Source organism: Artemia sp. Qi Xiang Cuo, chromosome 6, assembly GCF_049724085.1.
Source record: "Artemia sp. Qi Xiang Cuo chromosome 6, ASM4972408v1, whole genome shotgun sequence".
Lineage (NCBI taxonomy): Eukaryota > Metazoa > Arthropoda > Branchiopoda > Anostraca > Artemiidae > Artemia > Artemia sp. Qi Xiang Cuo.
Window position 1 is genome coordinate 45,820,077 of NC_142799.1, and position 22,743 is coordinate 45,842,819.

Here is a 22,743-nt window from a genome sequence, read left to right on the forward strand (position 1 = left end):
AATTTCTATATCGTGTAGCTAAGTGAAAATTGTTTATCATAAAGAGAAAAAAAAAGAATTGTTCTGTTATTGTAATTTCCAGACTTCATTTACATGCAATAGATACCGAGAGTTCAATGACTCCTCCCTGCAATGACTTCCAAGGGTTTTATGACTCTTCCCCACAATGAATTCAGTTGGTTTTAGGACTCATCCCCCTAGCCATAACGCCATTCAACCTTGAGCGAAGGTATAAAAGTTTGATGAAGTATTTTTCTACTTAACAACTACATTAATAACTTCCAAGATGATAGGACTGTATGACAAAGAATTTATCAGTTTGAAAAAATCTTCTTGTGGTGTTACATTTGAATGTGCATTTTCATTATTGTCTATGGAACTCGAAGAAATTGACTGTTATCATTGGATAGAGAACTATAACATGTTTGAGTATGATAAAAGCTTGTGGAGTACTACATTACGTCATATAAACAGACTGGGATTCTACGATAGAGTGATTACACCACTTAATAATGCTGGTCAGGAACTGAGAAATGTTCAGGAGGAAGTCAGTGAAATTTGCAGCTTTTTCGGGGTTGAAGCACTCTACGTAAAGGGCAATGTACCTACAGATAAAGTTTTAATTCAAAAGTGTGATCCTAGGATTCCACTTTTCAATCTAGAAGAGTTTAAGTGTCCTAAATTTGAAGGGGGTTATCAACGGCCTGAAGAAGAGGTTAGGTTCTTCGCACAGTGGATACCTAAGAACATACCTGATCGTGATAAATCCATAAGACACGTTTAAAACTATTCTATATCCTGGGACCATCGTTTGTGGATGTTTAAGAGTGAACTCTAAGTACTATTTTTATGTAAACATTTGTTGTTGTGTTTTTTTTTGTTTTTTTTTTAAATCTGTTAATACGTTTAAGCAATAAATATTTTTAAGCTTAACCCGTCTTTATTCTTTAGAATAGTTCTATTCTTTTCATTAAATTGTGAAGAAATTGTAAGTAAGAATCGCTTTCTTGAATTCGCTTCCTGGACACAATACAGATATTTAATTCGAGAAATCATGATAAAATCGTAAGTAAGTGATAAACTCTTTATTGTTTTGATATTTAATTCGAGAAATCCCATGAGTTGAATTCAAGAAAGAGTTTGCTACTTATGATACTTTGATTTTGTCAATGCTATCCTAATTATCTGTCAATAGATTTTGACAGAGAATTTATTCAATCTTATACATAGATTTTCTCTATGTTAGCCTATTTATCCGATATATGATGTATTTAAATTCCTTTTCTTACGTCTCCGATGTTGCAATATACATTCTAAACGTTTGATATGCTAGCTTACTCTAAAAATAATGAATACATAACAATGTAAAGCATAATATATTTTTAATGAAATAATGTCATGTAGAATATTAATAAAAAAAATATATATTATTATACATTATTAATATCAATGAAAAACTTTGGACATTTTGAATCTGTTCCATAAAATGCCTCACCATTTTCTTTCTTGATACTCTAGCTATTATGTTCTCTTAGTTATCAATCAGTAGAATGATAAATATTCCAATTTGAGTCATAAACAATTCTAATAGGTATCTCATCGATAGGGTCAGTATGTTTTTTGTCTTTGGTATTATTTGGTTCATTGACTGTTTTATCAATGGCAGTAACGTTTGCTGGTACTTTGTTTTTCATCGATTCATTTTTATATTCCTTAGTGATATTTTCTGCCAATGCCCTTTTTATTTTTCTAGCAATTTCACTGTCTATTATCACACTATTTTTACACAGGTAACAGTTCCGGCATGTAGACAGGATATGGTTTATGATATTAGTAGAACAGTAGGCCTTTCTTTTCGTCTTTGCTTTCATTTGAATGCTAATACCCGAAAGCTGACGATATGGTTTAACACTGGGTAACATGTTACCACAAGCACTAGCAAGAAGATAGTCCTCTTTATCAACTATTATATTTATGTTGGCGTTCTCTATGAGTGCAATCATCTTCGGAGATCTGAATCTCTCATATCCACAATCATAAGAGCTGAATTTTTTTGGTACTCCAAAGAAATTCAATTACATGCTGTCTTAACAATACATGTATACTTTTCAAAGTTTGCTACCAAGTTTGCTTATTTAATAACTTAAATACTTCTCCATCTCAGCATTTCATGCTAAAATAACACTATCATGTGAGAAAAATTTCTTGAAATGCTTTATCTTCGCGTTTTTGGAGATAATAGTTACATGTTCATCGTTCCACTGTAAAAAATACTGATTTAATACATGCAATAAACTAGGTAGTGTCGATAACTGGCCATAGAGCAATAACGGGAAAGCCACATTGTGTCTCTGGACAAGCATAGAGTACAATTGTTAGAGCCATAAAAATATTTGTCGAGGAGGTATCATTAGCAATAACCTACTTCTAATGAAGCATATCAGGTCACCTGTTTACCGGGTACTAAATAACTACCTTTTTTACTCCCCCTAGCATTATGTTGGCTTACACTGAAAACAATTGAACGGAAAAAATATAAGAATTATTTATTTAACAGAAATCCTCGCTTTTTGAATGACCATCAAGTAAAGAAAAAATCACACGGAATAAAACAACAGAGTCCCTAAAACCTCGTAAAGCTATTTTAAACAGTATAAGAATTATTTATTTAACAGAAATCCTCGCTTTTTGAATGACCATCAAGTAAAGAAAAAATCAAATGGAATAAAAACAACAGAGTCGATCAAACCCCGTAAAGCTATTTTAAAAGGTATAAGAATTATTTATTTAACAGAAATCCTCGCTTTCAATTCAACGGAAAAAATATAAGAATTATTTATTTAACATAAATCCTCGCTTTTTTAATTAAAACCAAGTAAAGAAAAAAATCACATGGAATAACACAACAGAGTCCCTCAAACCCCGTAAAGCTATTTTAAAAGGTATAAGAATTATTTATTTAACAGAAATCCTCGCTTTTTGAATGACTATCAAGTAAAGAAAAAATCACAAGGAATAAAACAGCTGAGTCTCTCAAACCCCGTAAAGCTATTTTAAAATGTATAAGAATTATTTATTTATCAGAAATCCTTGCTTTTTGAATGAACACCAAGTAAAGAAAAAATCACACGGAATAAAACAACAGAGTCCCTCAAACCCCGTAAAGCCATTTTAAAAGGTGTAAGAATTATTTATTTAACAGAAATCCTCGCTTTTAAAATGACTATCAAGTAAAGAAAAAATTACAAAGAATAAAGGACAGGAGTCTCTGAAACCCGCGTAAAGCTACTTTTAAAGGTATAGGAATTATTTATTTAAAAGAAAACATTGCTTTTTGAATGAACAATAAGTAAAGAAAAAATCACACGGAATAAAACAACAGAGTCCCTCAAACCCCGTAAAGCTATTTTAAAAGGTATAAGAATTATTTATTTAACAGAAATCCTCGCTTTTTGAATTACTATCAAGTAAATACAAAACCACATGGAATAAAACAACGGAGTCCCTCAAACCCCTTAAATCTATTTTAAAATTTATGAGAATTATTTATTTAACAGATTTCGTCTCTTTTTTAATTATAACCAATTAAATAAAAAATAACACGTAAGAACTCCACAGAGTACCAATAAACCATTAAAGAAAATTTAACTTGCATAAAAATACATAATATTAAAGAAATAATTTAATGAACAAAAAAAACTGACTCCTTCAAACCCTGTAAAGCGATAATAAAAGGTATAAGAATTATTTATTTAAGAGAAATCATTGCTTTTTTAATGATCACCAAGTAAATAAAAAATCATATGGAATAAAACCACAGAGTCCCTCAAACCCCCCCCCCCCCCTCCCTGGCCCTCTGAAATGGAGTAACGAAGGGCCTCTGAGTCTTCCCCTTGAGGCAGATCCCATTTATTTTCGATTCTGAGCATTTTTGGTTTTCCCTCCAAAATTGACAAATCCTACACTCCAATTTGCAAATCTCATTACCCCTTTTTAAATGTCAATCAAATAATTCTGATTATAGTGTCCAATTTTTTAATAACAAAAAAAAACCTGTCTGCTTTTTAAAATGTTCGTATTTGGAACTCTGTCAGTTAACACTAAGAAGTGAATTGGGTAAACCTCTGGCAACAACAAAAGGCTTAGCAGTGATTACGTGTCATTTTCGATCCCATTGCTGGCGACAATTCAATCAGAGCAGAGTTGTGTAAATGGAATTTCTTTTCGCAAATTGAGTTAGCTTAATGTAAATGAGATATCATTTTGATATCTCTAATAGTTTATGCGATACTGGGCTTTATTCAAATCACCTATCAAGTTATCAAAAAATATTTGAATTTATTAAGTTATAGGCAATACTGGTTTAGAAAAACTAGAATAGTGACATAATTTCACTTTATCGACCCTCAAATTCCATTATGTGAGAGGATTAAGAATTATTTATTTAACAGAAATCCTCGCTTTTTGAATGATCATCAAGTAAAGAAAAAATCACATGGAATAAAACAGTAGAGTCCCTCAAACCTCCCCCCCTCCCCAGCCCTCAGGAATGGAGTAACGAAGGGCCTCTGAGTCTTCCCCTTGAGGTAGATCCCATTTATTTTAGATTATGAGTATTTTTGGTTTTCCCCCCAAAATTGACAAATCCTACACTCCAATTTGCAAATCTCATTATCCCTTTTTAAATGTCGATCAAATAAATCTGATTATAGTTTCCAATTTTGCAATAACAAACAAAAAACCAGTCTGCTTTTCAAAATGTTTGTATTTGAAACTCTGTCAGTTAACACTAAGAAGTGAATTGGGTAATCCTCTGGCAATAACAAAAGGCTTAGCAGTGATTACGTGTCATTTTCGATCCCATTGCTGGCGACAATTCAATCAGAGCAGAGTTGTGTAAATGGAATTTCTTTTCGCAAATTGAGTTAGCTTATTGCAAATGAGATATCATTTTGATATCTCTAATAGTGTATGCGATACTGGGCTTTATTCAAATCACGTATCAAGTTATCAAAAAATATTTGAATATATTAAGTTATAGGCAATACTGGTTTAGAAAAACTAGAATAGTGACATAATTTCACTTTATTGACCCTCAAATTCCATTATGTGAGAGGATACTCACTCTCTTTGAAAAGGTGTAGAGCTTCTATAGAATAACGTAAAGATTCCTATAGCTTCAAGCAAATAACACCGGAAGGAACATAAAAGGCCCCAAATAGCACAGGAAGGAACGTTAAGGCCCCAAATCCATAGAAACATGCTCTGGAAAGGCACCAAGGAACGTAAAGGCCGCAAATAACACAGGATGGAACGTAAAGGCCGCAAAATATAACCTAGGTTACTACTTATAATGTCAAATTTGGCCTATAACGACGTCATACCGCCCTTAATTTTTTTTTTGCACGGTTAAATAAACTGAAAACTTTATAAACTTGACATACCCTGAATTCTAGGAACAAGTATTTCACCTGGTATTTTTAGTTTTTCCCCAATCTTTATTTTTTTTGTTAACCCCTATTTAATTTTGAAAACAAGGTTTTTTAATATACTTTTTCTTAGTTTTTTTCGGTCTTTACCTGCATTAATTGAAATTTTTGCCTGCATAAATATATTTTTTTGCTTTATTTGAATTCTGCTTGTCATTACGAGTCAAACCATGTGCCTCTTTTCCAAAAAAATTTAATTCTTGACCAATTTTTTTTTTCTGTAGTAGTAGGTACCATGTGGCTCACGTAGGCTCATATACGAGCCTCAAGGTGGCGAAGCCATGTGAACTTGTGGTGCAGAGGTGATTAGGGCTGATTTAAGATGCTATTTTCTTTAAATCCCAGCATAGCAGGGGCTAATGATCTAGTCGGTTAGATTGGGTCAACGGCTACTGATATAGTAAACGGTAACTGTCATAATCAGCTGAAAGTAAGGTTTGGACGACTGCATTATTAGTTTAATATCAAAACAAATAAAATATCAAGTAGTAAAAACTGAAAATGAAACGGTGGCTTAAATCTCTTTTTCTTCTTCATATTCGTCTTCGGACTCGTTCTGATTCACATCGGAAAGTAGACATTTTTGGGGGTCAGTTCCACACTTGCATGCGCTGTCACAGAAACCTATTTGGAGCATTTGCAGCGCGAGCGGCACCTCGTCTTGTCACAATTGCAAAAAGAAAGCGATGCATGCAGCATTGCAGAAACTAGGTCTGGCTTCAGTTCATGATCTTCAAGTCTCCATCCCATATCGGTAGCCTGAGGTAAATCAATACAGGGCTTGTGGCTTTGGATCCAAATCAATTACTGGGACATGCACCTTTTCAAATGAAGCAGAAACGAGACATCAGTTGGTGGTAAGCGTCGCAAATCCTCCAATCTTGGGTACAAATATTGCTCGAAGGTCATTCAGACTATTGAAGTTAGTCGCAGTTCTGCCATACACTGTAACCACAAGCTGCCTACAGACGTTGACTAAACCATCACCTTGTACAGATGATGGCTTCTCTGCAAGGGCTCGAACTTTATCACCTAAAGACCCCAACAAAGTTTCCGAAAACTTCGCAGCTCGAAAAAAACGGACCTTTTCAGTTCCATACAGAAAGCTTGTGGTGTCACATCCGCTCAAGCTGTGAACAAGTGGCAAGGCGTTGCAGAATGTTACTCCTAGTTTTTGTGCTGCCGTGTGATTAGGTATGCAGTAGAATGGACACTTAACCTAGAGCTGCTTGAGGTCGAGATTAACAAGATACTGGAAGTAGTATGCAGCTAGTAAGATGATATCAGTATCGTTGCTTGTGATATTGCAAGTGTGCTCTTTCGTCTTGCGGAAACTGCTGTGTGGCATAACACCCGAGTGTCTGCTTCCTCTTGGAAAGACTAGAGATCGTCATCAACGGAGCTTCCATGGAGCGTAACGGTAACAACTCTATGTCCACTCTCGAAAACTCCAGCGAGATAAACCATCACACGGTTCGAAATTTTTCACTCCCAGACCTCGAAAAGAACTTTCAAGAGTCAACCTTTGGCTGAGCCACTGCTGAGAATCGTGTCCCAGAGTGTTGCAACTTTGTTGGAGGAAGTGAATGGGCTGGAAATATTTCCTCTAGAATCTGCTCTTCTTTCTCGACAGCCAGATGCTTCTTTGAGGTTGAACGAGTAGTTTTTACGGGTTTTATCGTCACTAAGACTGTCATACCTGTCACCAACCAAATGGATAGACTGACAAGCTTCGGTTTTGCTCCTAAGAATCCCATCGTAAACTCTTATTCCAAAATCTGCTAGCGTCTCATTTTGTTTTGGTCGATAACACCTTATGACACCCATGACATCAACTATATAGTCAGATCAAGGAGAGTCTTCAAAAAGCGCATCTGGAATCATTTTTGACCATGACTGCAAGCCAGACGGCCACCGAATGTAGTTCAAGGCTTTTGACTTTGTACCAGTACGTAGCTGAGGCTCCCTACGACTTGATGATAATACTGCAAGTGAGGCCGGACATGGCTGTAGCTCTTACTTCAGCAGCTCATAGAGGGATGAAGTTTGCGTTGAATTTGAAAGACGCAAAGCTCGTTTAAGCAGCTCAGTTTCCCCAAAATCTTTTTTTTTGTGGCTGTTTCTTTTTTGCTTTTTTGGCAACAGAGGCGAAAGTTTGCGCTATGTCAACTTTTACTTTCGTGGATGTCCCTTCGAGATACGAGCTCATGGTTTCGAAGCCATGACAATGAATTTTCATTCGTTGTTGCACCAACGATACCATAAACTCCTCGATAACCTTTGATGTCCAGATTCACGGTGGACTCTAAAGCCAGATCGCATGCAATGCTGCAAAACGGCTTGGTTGTTTTTCTAACAACAAAATTGCAATTTACAAATTCTCTGTGAACTTCTGGCGCTTTTTCAGGCAGGCGTAGGATTTCTTCTTGGTAGTTAAGCACAGCTGCGGCGTATTTATGGTTTCCAGATGCCAAGAAAATCGGAATCATCTCTTTTGTGGCGTTTAAGAGTAATCCCCAGTCCGCAGGTCTTTCAGCACAAATATAGTCGTTTTCGGTACGGATAAGATCTAAATAGTTGATCCAGAGGCTATGATTCCTTATGGTAGATCTAGACTCGTTGTACTTCGAGAAAAGCGGAAGCAATGCTGTCTAATGCATACCATATCTGTTTACATACTTCAGAACTATTTTCACTTTTGAAGCGTTCAATTGCATCACTCAGGGGTCAAAATTTCTTGAATTTAAAAGGCACTAAAATGAAGCAGGATGTTTCAAGCCAATTCTTAAATGCCTCCCACCAGAGTTAGTTCATTCCTTCGTAGACATGGAAGTGGGAATGGAGTGCCTGTTATATATCTTAACCTAAAAGGACCTTATTTGCAGTACCTTCCCTGAGAATCTTTGGCGCAAAGATAACTTCTTTTAGTCCTGCTCCGTCAATGAGAGATCCAACCGCTTTCAAATAGTTCATGAGTTTGTGAAAACTGCCCAATAAGAGAACCAGATCAGAGAATTTGTCGGGCTAGGACTTTCGAAAGCGTATTTTATAAACATTTAGGTCCTGACTGATGACTGTATACTTGTTTCCGAGCTTCGCTGCTGTTTTTGACAGATGCTAATGGCAGAGGCTACGACTTCATAGGATGTTGGCGAATAGGGAAGCAAGAGTAAGTAACCTACGGTGTTTTTGCTACACCAGAAAGGAACGATTCTTGCACCAGAAAGGAACGATTCTTGCGTTGAAGGCTTTCCAACTGGAAGTTGGTTCTTCAAACTCTACTTCAAGAAGTTTCGTTGGACACAACCTACAAAGCGCCCAGCAGAAGTCCAAGTTTGGCACTAAGAACGGCATCGGAGTCTCGCAGCCACTTTCAAACAAAGAAAGTAAGGAAGCAGAGTCACAGAGTCCCGTTTTCCTGGGGATTTTAACTTTCCATGTATGTTCACTAGCTTGAGTGCCAAGAGGGTTGTCGGTTACCATCTGTCGGGTTCCCTTCCGTGGAATCCTCCCAAAACTTCCGCCGACACACAGTCACATCAGCAGTTCTAAGTCTGCAGGAGACGTTGACGAGCAACTTGTAGAAGTAGTTGTTCCATGGGCAGCTGGTAGATCACGGCTCTTTCTGTCCAATTGAATCTGTGGATGCTGATTTACCATAAAACTTGTAATGTGTAGCTAAGACCCATCTAATGTGTTTAGCTGAAAGTCCAAATTTTCAATACCGAAGGTAGAGAAAAGTCCTTTCTACAGATTCGAAGGAATGAAAATCTGGTCTTCACAATTCTCCTTCAGCTCAGCTACCTTGGTATTCAAAATCTGTCTAACAGTACTGTAGCACAAAGAAAGACCAAGTCGGTTTAGTATCTGAAGAAGGTCACTACTTCTTGTAACATGGTACAGAACCCAGTGATGTTGTTGCAGGAGTTTCGACGCCAATAGCAAACATGATTGCTTGACAGATCATCAGAATTTTGGACTGAAATTGTTCAGGAGCTGGGATTTTTCCTGACTCTGGCAGGGATTCAAACTCGACTTGATCAAGGACTATCATACAAGCAAAGTTGTACAGGGAGTCTTGGACAATTTCCATAGCTTTGGAAAAGTCGGCGTTCGTAAGCACTTTCTTCACTTTTCTAGCAGTCTCCAGCAGCGACTATTTCTTTTTGCATGTACCTGCCGTACTGCAAGTTTGAATAACCTTCGTTTAAGGAGTGAGAACAAGAATCCCCTAAAGATGTCCCCGACCTAGCGCTCATCCTTGTTACTGGCCTATGGCTCACGTTGACTCGACGAGATACAGGAATGTCCTCTTCGTCGGACATGCTCGAAAGATAGAGCTAACTTCTGGTTAGAGTACAGCGCCATATTGGTCCATGGCCGTCTCAACATCGACCTGCCTAGCGCCTTCATCGCATGAACTTGGATCTTCGGTGTCCGTGGTCTCAATCCGTACATAGTCCTCGTCAGTATTTCGCGGAAGTGACAGGATCTGTTGCAGAAAGTGAGAAGCCGTTAGTGAGCGCTCGAAAAACACCAATAACATCTGTCCTTCTCCTTGCCTCCAGAGCTCACTTCGCCTTCAAATCGATTTAAAAATTTCTGCTTGAGCCTGTAACTCCTGATGGAATTTGCCTCTGGAAATGACCCGAGTACTATCTTATTGTGCTCTCCGCAAAGTCTATTAAGGTAGTATATTTTGCTGTTTTAAAACTTTAGTTCGAATATCTGACAAAACGAGTCAAACGTTGTAGCAACACTTTGAGACCCATCGATTTCTTTGGAACTACAAACCAGAAACTGAAAAAACGGAACAAACGGAATGTCAGAAGAAAACACAACAATGAAACAGCAATACTAGGGTAGGAACCCTGGTGTACCTCATGCAAGACAGCGGATACCCCCTAAAATCATTGTTGCCGAAATCCTTACCTTTAGCTGGAGCAGATAAATATCCTAAATCATTTCATTTTATGTCGTAACTTTCGCGTACGTTATGCAACTAAAACTCTATATATAATGATGCTCGGTTTTTTTTATTGCTGCGGAAACCAAATTCGCGCATGCGATCGCAGAACGAGGCATCTGTTGTTGTTGTTGTTGTTTTTTTTTTTTTTTTTTTTTTTTTTGTTGGTTAAAAATATCAGTTGTATAGAATGTAAATACATGATTTGACTCAGAAAAGAGCGATCTATTCTTGGGTGAGATAAAAATTATGGGTTGTGCTGAAAATATTTCGTGTAGAACACCACTATTTAGAAAATTTTCTTTTTTAGGGGGGAAATTTTCTTGTTCAAACGCTTATATATTCTTGCAGATTCAAGTCTCGACTTTGTTTTTTTATTAATAGCATGTAAAGGAAATTCTGGCGGTTCGAATGATGTGCAGTTTGATTCGGTTTTTTTTTTTTTTACAGCTAAGAAAAACTTGGTCATTATAGGCTAATTTCTCCTTTATAAGCTAAAATCGTTAAGTTCTACATTAGTGCAAGCATGTGCACCCTGATATTCGTTTAAGCACCTTAGATTACCTTGGAATCCGTACTCAAACCAACTGCGGCTCATGTGAGCCACCCCTCCCCCTTTTTTTGAACGATAGCAAGCCTTGGATCACTGACTATCAGCGAAAATGAAATGATAATTTGGCACTATAACTTTGGTATGAATTCTGGATATCAGTGATATGTGTAGGCTTAGTGTGGTTGATTTTGCTCCTTGAATGGTAATGTGGCCTCAGCAAATGTTGCTTCTTGTTCCTATGGGATATCAGAGAGAAGAGACATCAATAGGTTAGAACAATGTTAGAAAAGAGGAAGTTCCACGAGAGAAAGTCGCCTTCCCTCCTCTATGTGTAAAGGCTCTTGGCAAGAATGGACTATGCTTTGCATTAATGGGGAGAAAAAAAATACCTGAGTTAAGTAGGGAAAAATTAAAGCAGGAATACTTGATTCGAAGTAGGACCACAAATAAGACGACTGATTAATTATTCTGACTTCGTAAATTTGACCGATGAAGCTAAGCAAAAAACCTTGGCTTCATTTGATTTACCTTTCTAGAATGTCCCAAGCAAGCGCCACGCTAAGAACTATGTTGAAATAGTAAACGACATGTTTAGGGTTTCAGATCCATTGGATGTAATCAGAGCATGAAGATGCACTGTTTATCCAGCTACTTAGACCGTTTTCCTGATAATTCAAGAGACATTGGTTAAGAACTAGGTGAAAGACTTTACCAGGATATTAAATGTATGGAAGTTCACTATCATGGTAAATGGGACAGCTACATGGTGGCAGACAATCGCTGGGATTTGGCACGGGATTGTACAACAAAACAACAAAATGCTGATCCAGCTTTGTGTTATCTGAAATTCATCACAATAGGAACTCCTGTGAATTTTTAACCTATGCAATGCAGTTAAGCAAAGGCAATCACAAGGACGGCGATTGGTAATTGGTGTTTCTGCCAAGATTGTCATCGTCATCTGTTTGGCCCTTCCTCCATCCATCTGCCATGGCGTGTTTTCCCCGTAGTAAGTTGGCCCATGGTTTTTTTTTATTCCGAATGGCCTGTTGTCCCATTAGTCGTTTAGTGTAGGATGTTTCTTGTGGGATGAATCTTACACCTGTTGAATTACATCTGAGTTGAGTTTTGCACGGTTCAAGTTTATAGGGACCTTGTTCCTGGATTCCAGATGCATAGCTGTAAATTCAATCTATTCATGTTGAAGTGACTTTTATTTTCGCTTGCTGAAAAAATTTTAGTGACCTTTCCCCTCATTCAGGGGTGAATACGAAATTAATGTAAGAGGAGGGAACACCGATACAAATTTGTCGCCCCTGTCGATATTTTAGCGCCTCCGACCCTATAATTAGTGCGATTTTTGATCTTCTGGGGATGGGACACGTGCCCCGTAAACCACCCCCTGGATCCACCCTGCCTTCATTGGCTGGTCCTGGGTGTACCCATGGACACATCTAATTGAAGCTGAGTTTGATTGTCCTGTATTCTTCTAAGAAAGAGAAGAATCAATTTTCTGATGTGACGGAAATTTTTGAGTGAGAGGCTAACAGAGAGAGTGAGACTGAGCAAGACTTCAAGGCGTCAACTAGATTACAATAGAAAACAGAATATAGTTTGACGGTACAAATCAAAAGGGAGGCAAAATATAGGGTTGAATAGTGGAGTAAGAATATATAAGTTTGATTCAAAAGTCTAGTGAATAGCCATTGAGAGTAGTCCATTGAGATTGTAATGTTCATATTACACAACTTCTAAGTTCTCGTTACGATAGTACAGCCAACACAATGGACAGAAAATATTGATGGGGTATGAGCTGGTGTGGAAATCTTGCACTCTTTACATGAAAGATTGAAGGTACTTCACTTCAATTAACCCCCTTTAGACACATGATTGAAGACAGTAAAATATCAGTGTCTTGGTAATTACGTAGATAAATTATACGAAAACCACCCGGCCAAAAAAAAAAAAAAAAAAAAAAAAATCACAGTGGAGCAGCATCGTGTAGAGCTATATTGACCTAAGGTGACTTGGTGCAGCAATAAGCTGTTAGCAAAGGTACTAGCATTTAGTCATGCTGTTGAATTTTTTTCCAGTCCAAACCGAACAAATTTTACTAGAAAAGAATTGACAAGTTACAAGGAAGATAGAGAAAGTCATATAGGATAGAGTGAAGTGCATAAATTATACATTATTCAGTATTTTGTTAAATAAAAGTCAGTTATGACTTAGCCCATATTTTGCCTTAAGTTTGGATTTAGGATTCCACGGGGGGAAAAATTGTCGTTCGCGCCGAACTACCGAGCAACTGTTTAACAAAGTGCTAAAATTCTTAGAAAATAACAACCTATTTGGTATCGTTGTTTATAGTTGTCTATCTGTGTTGAGTGCTGTTTCTGATTCTCTACTGAATTCCTTAATATTAGTCGAATAGTTTTTGTCTTTTTTGTTTTTATAACAGCCTCAATCACAATAGAAAAATGTTTAATTGAGAATATACTATGTGGTTAAAGTTTCTGGCTAGTGTATCTACTATTTCTTTTCTCTTTTTTATTCTTTCTGTTTTATTTTAGGATGGAAAAACTGCCAAGGCCAGAGATATGTTTTTTCATGGTAAGCGCCACCTGATCTTATACACTGGTAGATGCCATTTCTACAAGCGTTTCCGTATTAAAGGAGTTCGTCATATTGTCTTTTATGAACTACCGATTCAGCCCCATTTTTATAGTGAAATATGTAATTTGACGTCGGTAAGTTCAGTTGCTTTGTTATATATAGTACCAGGAGACCAAGCTTCGAACTGTACCTGGTACTCGGCACGCAAGAGGCTTATGTATATGTGATTCTCGCTGCTGCGTGCCTTCTAACCGCAGATTAATGTGAATGTCTTTTCCAGATTTTTCCTTGTTCATTATTTTTGCTTTAATTGCATTGTTACATACTTCAGTTACAACGAGGCCTGTTCCATTGCACATACCCTCCGGCACTAAAATAATACGTTCCTTCGTTCCTATGTAATTTTGATTACTTTGCAAATTCTTCCTGTTCGATTGATCGTGCGCATTGTCGCATGTCTTCTAACCGTGGATTTAGTTGTGCATCGTTATCGTTTGCGATTTTTTATGATTCTCGCTGTCGTTTGTCTTCTAACCGCAAATTTTGTTATGCATCATCTTTGTTTGCGATTCTTTGTGATTCTTGCTGTCGCTTGTCTGCTAATAGCATATTTTGTTGTGCGTTATTTTCGTTTGTGATGCGTTGTGATACTCTTTTTCGCATGTCTTATGCTTCATTCTTATTCATCATTAACTGAGCAGTTTTTTCATACCTTTAGCTTTAGCTTTCATTCGTCATTTTATACAATTTCGAATGTTATCGTAGACACCAGAATATGTTCGATTCGAATACCCCTGGGAAAAAAACGAATTTTCCAAAGTCGTGATCTATCTAGATCGGTGTTTTCAGGCCAGAAAATGTTAGTTTGCTAATTTTTATGATATGACCAAGTTTGTTTCGGCAAATTGTAAAAAAAAACGAAAGGAAGAAAAAAAGAGAAGACTGAATAAAATTAAGGAACACTCTCCTAATGGATTTTGTTGGTATGCCTAAGACTTTGCAGTCTACCATGATTGCCAAGCAGGATCAGTTGTAGTAATTTTTGTTATCATCTTTTAAAAAAAGCATGAAAAAACTAGGTTAAAATAGATATTAAAAGCTTAATCAGAGGTGAAGTTAAGCAAATACCGCAGATGTTTGTTCTAATAGCTACTACTTTTCGTTCTTTCCTTGTAGTAAGTTTTAACATCACCTACCGTAGTAATCTGGATGAGCCTGACGACCCTCTTAGTTTTTAGGTTTGAAAAAAGAAAGCCTGGTTAGCAAATACATTAAGCAATTTTGGAAAAATATCCTAATGGTATAATTCTATATGCTCAAAAATAATATGTGTGGCCAAGTCTAGTTGACTGGCGATTCTTTTTAATCGCTGTAAATTTTAATTTCCATGTCGAATAGACCTCTCCGTAAATTTTGAATTTGGTCGTCATTTTCGAGAAGGTGCATAAGTCGATGTGACACAGAGCAAAAAAATACTTGAGAAATTCGAACAGATATTGGATGTTAATTAGATTGTAGGTTAAAGAATGAAACTTTTCCTTTTTAGAAGAATAACAGCCTCATTGTTGAATTATAGGTGGCCTAATATTATTTTCAAATTTTAGAGTACAACAAATTATGCTTCTCCTTAAATATTAATTTCTAAGGCGTTCGAGAACTTGTGGAAAGTTCTACTTTAGTGTTTTGTAAATTATAATGTCAATTAATAACATTCCAGTTCATCTGAACCTGACGAGGATTGATTCCTACGAATTCTCAGGTTCTCCTTTCCCTCATAAATCAAATAACTTGGAGTAATAATTTAACAAAGAATATGCTTGATGCGGGAAAATAATAAAAATAAACAATTATACAAACTGGTTACCAGTGCTATACATTCGGCAAGCGTAACTTAGCATAACCCAAGATTTCCCGGTGACGGCGGACATTACCAGCCATGGACCAATAGGCACACCAGTAATTTTTACAACGCAATTATCGTTTGTTCCTTTTCCTCGTGTTTATTAATCGTCGATTCAGTCCTTCTTTTCTCACCCTCATCACTAAGTACGCAGCTTTCATTGTCAAACAGTTCGTGGTAACGAACTGTAAGTAAGGAGTGACCCGGCTCAATAGTAACCGAAACTCTAAAATTTTGATACCCATAGATACATCAATAGAATCATAATTTTATGCTGATTTCAAATATATAAGTTTCATTAAGTTTAGTTTTACCTACCAAAAGTTACGTGCCGGAGAAAATTTGCATTTTTTTTAGAAAAAAGGGGGAAACACCCCCAAAAAGTAATAGAACTTTAATAAAAATCACACCATCGGATTCAGCGTATCAGAAAACGCTTCTGCAGAAGTTTCAAGCTCCTATCTGCAAAAATGTGGAATTTTGTATTTTTTGTCAGAAGAAAGATCACGGATGCTTGTTTATTTGTTTTTTTGATTGATTTTTTTTTTATATTTCCCCAGGGGTGATCTTATCGATCCAGTAGTCCTAGGATATCGTAAGAGGGTTCATTTGGACGGAAATTAAAAGTTCTAGTTCCCTTTTTAAGTGATCCAAAAAAATGGGGGGCAACTTGGCCGCCTCTCGTGCTCATTGTTTTTCTCAGGTCACCCAATCAAAATTTGGGATATCCATTTTATTCAGCATAGTCGAAAATTTAATTAATATATCTTTCAGAATGACTTAATCCCCCACAGTTCCCAGGGGAAGGACTGGTAGTTATGACCTTTTCCCATTGTTTATATATAGTATTGGTTAATGGGAAGTATATAGACATTTCAGGAGGGATTTTTTTCTGATGGGGGGGGGGGCGGTGTCGGAGGAGGATCCTTCCATGGAGGATGTTTCCTTGGGGGAAGGGACATTTCTATCAAGTGGGCGCCGGATTTCCCAGCATTATTTAAAAAACGAACAGAAATTAAATTAAAAAAACAAGTTTTTTTAACCGAAAGTAAGGTGCAATACTTAAACTTAAAAAGAACAAAAATTACTACGTATATGAGAGGGTTCACCCCCAAGTCAATACCTCGCTCTTTACGTTTAAGTTTTTTTAGTAGTTTCAAAAGAGCTATCTATTCTAATTAACCGGCATTTGTGATTCAGGGGTTTGTGATTCAAACAAAATTCAAACTTTAGCGTAGAGAGCAAGGTATCGACTAGGGAACAAACTCCCTAATATACGTAATAAAACTTACGAATATAGAAGTTCGTTCCGTAAGTTAATTCGTAAGTTACGTCAGCACAAAATTTTGAGAAATCCATTTAGCTAAAATAAGTAAAATTAATATGCAAATTTCATTTTAACTATTCATGCACGGTGAACAAAGATCAAAGCTTCAACAATTCAAAAATTTTCAGAAATTAAATAAAAAAAACTATCTCTTTTTAACTGAGAAAAACGAGTACCATTTAAACTTAAAATACACATGAACTAGTCTATATATGCAACGAGCTGCCCCCGTTTAATTACTTTGCTCTTTATGCTTAAATTTGAATCTGTCTTACAACTTTATGTTTTAAACTAGCAAAAAAGTTTAGCGTAAAGAGCGAGGTATTGAGGAGGAAACATCCCCTTTCGTATACGGAATAATTTCTGTTCGTTTTAAGTTTTAATGTCACTCCTTACTTTCAGTTAAAAAAACTTGTTTTTTTTATTTAATTGACTCGCAGGACCGGAGACAAAATGAATACATAAAACTAAAAAAATGTGTTTCTGTAGCATAAGTTAAGTTTTTTACCAAGCTACGCTGAACTTGCTGTACTACCCTGCACGATTTACATCTCGTCTCTGTGGGACTCTATCTATGGCTAAAAAAGTTTAAGGTTTGCTTTTGATTTTGGATACGCACAGGTGTTTCCTCCCCCCAAACGCGCCTTTAACACACTCATTAGAAGACAGAACAAGTTGGAACCAGTTTACTGCCGCGCAACGCGGTATCAGCATTATTTTTTTACCTTTTTCACGGGTCTGTTTAACAGCATAGAGTAATTCTAGTTCGTGTTTTTGCAATTTTTGTGTACCTTGTAAACAGCTCAGTTATAGTTCTTAGTGCTATGTCGAGTGTCTCAATAAATATGTCTATGTCTAGGTTACGGGAATAGTTTCATTCTAGAAAAACATTAAGTTTCTGATCCGCTTGTTGTAATTACACAACTGTCCGATGTTTTTAAGAAGAGTCTGGATCATTTGTTACACTTTTTTTCCTTTTTATATTATATATGAGTGTTGCTTGGAATATTTCGAGTTCTGTATTTCTGTTACGTAGCAGTTGAATCTTTCTTTTTCATTTATTTACTTCGCTTTTTTTATAAGTTTATGAGCAAAAATAATCTTATCGTAATAGGTAATTCAAAGTCTTTTGGTAATGTGATTCATAATTTTTCTTCTTACCATGGGTTATAGCTTTCACATCGAATTCTAGCATTTTCTTTTGGCTCGCATTATTATTTATTTTTTTTTAGGAAATCAATAAATTGTTGACTTTAAATTATCAATAATTTTTTCCTTAGCACGGGTTATCACTTTCACAAGCAATTCCAACATTTTCTTATGTTGCGTTTTATTAACTATTTTGTACTTGTAGTTACACAAGTTTTTAAGTTGATCCTCTTTTATGAGCTTCGCCTCAAGTTCTGAAGGAGTTTATGCCTGGTGTTGGTCTTTAGTCCACTAAAACCAGACTTGTGTCAGGTCTTTTGGTTACTTTCTTTTTAGAAAGCCAACAAATTATTGACCCAAAATTATTAATTTCATTCACATATATATCACATATTTATTTCATTTATTTCTTTCGAATTTCATGTCGAATTCTAGCATTTTTGAATTCCGTAATTATGAATTATTTTGTACTTCTAGTTACGTAGTTTTTTTTTAATTTTAGAAATTCAAAATAGTATACATAAAACTTTAAAAACTTCAAACACTACTTCAAGAAGAAAATATTATTAAATTAACTTGCGTCGTTTAAACATTGTTTAGTTCAACTTGGCAAACTTGTTTATCTTTTATTTTCTTTCTTTCTTTTTTTTACAGGACCTCTATCAAGGGAGGAAGTCGTCGCGTAGCGAGCACAAAACATGCACAATTCTTTATTCCAAATTTGATGTTTTGTCTTTAGCAAATACTGTTGGATCTGACAGAGCTCGGCAAATGATTGCTTCTGATAAAAAAGTGCATTTGCTGATTACGTCAGATTTATAATACAAATATGTGGACCTTGTTTCGTTTTTCGTATCAGAATTGTAAATCATTACCCTAGGGTATATGCTTCTGCTCTAAAATTCAGTGTAAATGATGCATCTTTTGTTCTGTTATCGAGGAGGCAGGTTGAGTGTGCAAAAACAAAATTACTGGGTGAAATTCTTTTAAGCAATTCTGTTTAGAAACACCTGCCTAATTTGTTTTCCCTTGAAATTGTCTGCAAAATATTTTTCTGTTGCCAAAATGAACGGACTAAAATCTCTGTGACGAGAATGAAGTTAAACCTCAATAACTGGAATCTCATGCTAATAGAAAAACTTGGTGTTATCTATCATTGCTCTATGAGTTATCTAAGATAGTCATTTATCAATTCTGAGTTTGTAGATTCTTTCACGATTACAGCAGAACTTAGATGTATTCTATACGATTGAACCTAAATCAAATTTTACCTACGTCTCACCGTTTTTACTAGAATTGGGTTAAACCAAAGGTGCCAACTTCAACGAGCCAAGAGGTCCAGAGCGCGAAATATATTTTTGATGAGCCTTACCCCTTATTTTGATGCCTAGAAATTTTGATAGGCGTCTTTCAATGTTTATTTCATCATCATTTTCAACTTATTGGAGTAACTAATTCTTTAGAAGTTTTGTTAAGCTTACATTCGAGAGATTATCCGAGGTTCAGCTGGGGACCTGGGGTGACCGTTCCCAATCAAAACACATAAATGCTAAATTCAGGTTTTTGAGCAAATGCAATCGGGATTTTAGAACATTAGATAAAAATAAAATGGTGGTATATGTATAGTAGTAATGGCAAGTGATGGATACCAATTCTGATTCTTTGTACAATTGAGGGAGCTATGTTATAAATATATTCTTTTACATTCAGTTTGGGGGTGAAAGGTTTTGCAGCCCTCTCTAATAGAGTTTAATTTGTGGTTATTTAACAGTCTCCCTTTAGTTTTACTTTTAAAACTGAAGTTTTTCATGTTTTTTTCATGTTCATACTGGGATTTTTTTCGGAGTAAATAAGTATATCAGAGTTTACGTTTTCTCCTCATGTTTTCTTACAGTTTGAATTTTTTTTTCTAAGCTGTCTTAAAACGCGCATGCTTAACATGATTTAAAATACTATTAATCTTCTTTCGAAGCAATTGGAGTCAGAAATACAGAAAGCATTTATCCTATTAAATTAGAAAAGGAAACGGGGTAATGAAACAGAAACTGAGAAGCAGGAAGAAAAGAATAGTAGATTGAGAAAATGCAAACTAGGCAAAAGGACTGTTGAAAGACTTGAATAGAGATACCAGAAGAACAATTTTTAACAACACTACTAGTGGGATCTACAAGTGAAATAGAACGCAGAAGGGCCAAAAATAAAGCCACTGACGTTGACTGGTTGAGCTTAGACCAGCTAATGACAGCAGTTCAAGTGGCAATATGACATAATTATCAGAATTTAATGGAGTTTCGGATTTCTATGAATTGAACCAGTTAGTCCATTATCTAAAAATGGATTCTAAAACATAGACATGAAGCAAATATTTTGAAAAAAAAAATCTAAAATAAATTTATTACGTTTTAAATACATTATTTATCATATACTTTTATATTATATATTATATACATTTTAGTTCGATGACAAAGTTACGGTAAGGATTGCAGGCAGGATACAGTGACATTAATCGTACAAATTACATCATTATTAGGCGCTCGGTATGTGTAGCTCAATGACAGCTACGCTGCTATATAACTATTGCTCAGTCACCCACGTGAAATAATTTTTTTTATTAACAAGACATATTACAACGGAAAAAAACAAAGCAAAAAAAGGAATTATTTCAAGATGCGTGGACAGGAAAATGAGGATGTATCATTAATAAGTATTTACTGTGCATACGTAGTTATCACGAGGACTTACAAGATTGAGTGAAAATTTTCTTCAAAACTTAAAGATAGGAATGAAATGATAAATTGAGATAATTTCACTAAAGGTGCATTAAGTTGTGAAAAAGAAAACAAATTCTTAGAGATTATGTTAACAGTTACAATCACGCCATATCTGCCAACTTTGCTGCAGCTCTTAGCATTGGTACCATCTGAAACCCATTTACAGACGGCGAGCTTGTGAAAATTGCATTCATAAATTGTTCAAAACATCTTTTTATTAGCTTCGCAATTAAAAAACTAATTGAGAAAATAAAGGAAATGCCACTGTCAGTTATAGCAACTCTGGGTCGCTTGAACATAGGGCCTAAAATATTGAACAGGTCAAAAAGCATTTGCTATCTAGTGACGTAATTAGTTTTGCAGTTGATGAAAGTACATTAACGAAAAAACTCTTCTAAAATCAGAACCTCTCTGACCTAAACGTCTCTTCAATATTTACATCTTGACTTGCAGTAAAAGAAAAAAAAAGGTTTCTGACCTCTCTAAGAATTTGTCATAACTAAGAAAAAAAGGTCTCTAACCCATGCCGCCCTATAATGAAAGTAACATTCGATAGACTAACAGATTTGAGTCTTATTTTCCTATGTCAGTATGCAGCCAAATGTTCAGAGAATTTCTGAACCCCAATCCTTACAAATGGTTAAGACTTATCCGATTTTACATATTTTTCATTTATTTCGCCTATTTTCTAGATATTAACAAGCTCATCCCCTCTCCTAAGATAAATTTCTGCATACTTGTTATTTTCGAAAAAATAAAATTATCTAGAAACTTTTGGCAGCTTACTTGACTTGACTTAGGAGTCTCCTGCCGGGCGCTGCACAGCGTAGAGTGACGTCTGCCTCCTCCATCCGCTTCGGTCCAGTGCGAGCGTTTGTGTTTCGCTCGGTCTGGTGTCTGCCATCGCCAGAAACTTGGACAGGCTGTCGGACCATCGCTTCTTCGGATGGCCGGGGGGTTGCTTCCAACCGGCTTCCATTGGATCAAAGTCAAAGATCGTGTTTGCGGGTAAGTGAAGGGGCATTCGAAGTAGGTGTCCAAACCATCGCAAGGTACGCTCAGCTGCTTGGTTAGAAAACCGAGTCTGCTTGGTGAGCTGCAGCAGCTTTTCATTACTTATGAAATCAAACCATCTTAGACCTTCGATCCTTCTCAGGCTCTTCGTCTGGTTTACATCGATGGCTTTTAGTGTTGCTATTGATGCATGCCATTTTTCAGCTCCGTAAAGCATTAAAAGAACCGGCGAGAACATTGAAAATTCGCAGTTTAGTTGAACGATTGATGTTCGGTTTTTGCCAAAGGTGACGGTTCAACTTATCCATGGCAGAAGAAGCTTTGGATATCCTTGCTTGCAGCTCGGAGAGAAGCGACCCATCTGAGGAAATTGTAGAGGCCAGGTAGGTGAACCTTTGTACAAATTCAATACTAGTTCTGTATAGGCTAACTGAAAAAATGACAGCAGGAGAAGACAGGTCTTACATTTTCGGCCTTTTCTTGTTAGATCCGAAGCGCTTCCAGTACTGATCCATGGAGTCCACTAGGATGGCCGGGTTATCAGCAGAATCAGCATCTGAGATGACACGATCTCCAAACTTTAGCCCAAAACTGAGACCTGAAGTTGCCTTTGTCAAAACGTGGTCTATGATGGAATTGAAGAGCTCTGGTGCCACTGAACATTCTTGACGCACTCCTGTCGTGATTTGGAAGAGCGGGCTGCACCGGCCGCTGACATGAACACAGCTCTCTGTACCATGGTATAGAGCTTTGAACAGTCTGCAGTATTTCTCAGGGAGGCCAGTCGATTCCAGAATCCGCCAAAGAGCTTCTTGGTTCACTGAGTCGAACGCAGCACGAAAGTCGACGAAGGCAAAAAAAGCTTTACGTCGGAACTCCGTAGCTTTTTTTATTATCTGTCGAATTGTAAAAATCTCTTCGATGGTTGAACGGTCTGACATAAAAGCCCCTTGCTCCTGTC

General features: G+C 36.4%; 2 protein-coding genes across 2 annotated transcripts in view; one reads left to right on the plus strand and one right to left on the minus strand.

The window, feature by feature from the left end:
* LOC148951283 (U3 small nucleolar RNA-associated protein 25 homolog) overlaps window positions 1-18,838 on the plus strand; it is an 85,845-nt gene extending 67,007 nt beyond the window's left edge. The window contains exons 7-8 of the mRNA XM_089090774.1: window positions 13,579-13,755; window positions 18,652-18,838. Coding sequence (XP_088946900.1) covers window positions 13,579-13,755; window positions 18,652-18,819 — 345 coding nt within the window. The 3' untranslated portion in view covers window positions 18,820-18,838. The remainder of the gene's footprint in view (window positions 1-13,578; window positions 13,756-18,651) is intronic.
* Window positions 18,839-21,564: 2,726 nt separating this feature from the next.
* On the minus strand, window positions 21,565-22,020 carry LOC148951284 (uncharacterized). Its single transcript, XM_089091052.1, has one exon. It carries the CDS (start codon window positions 22,018-22,020, stop codon window positions 21,565-21,567), a length of 456 nt encoding a protein of 151 aa, XP_088947178.1.
* Window positions 22,021-22,743: the final 723 nt, after the last annotated feature.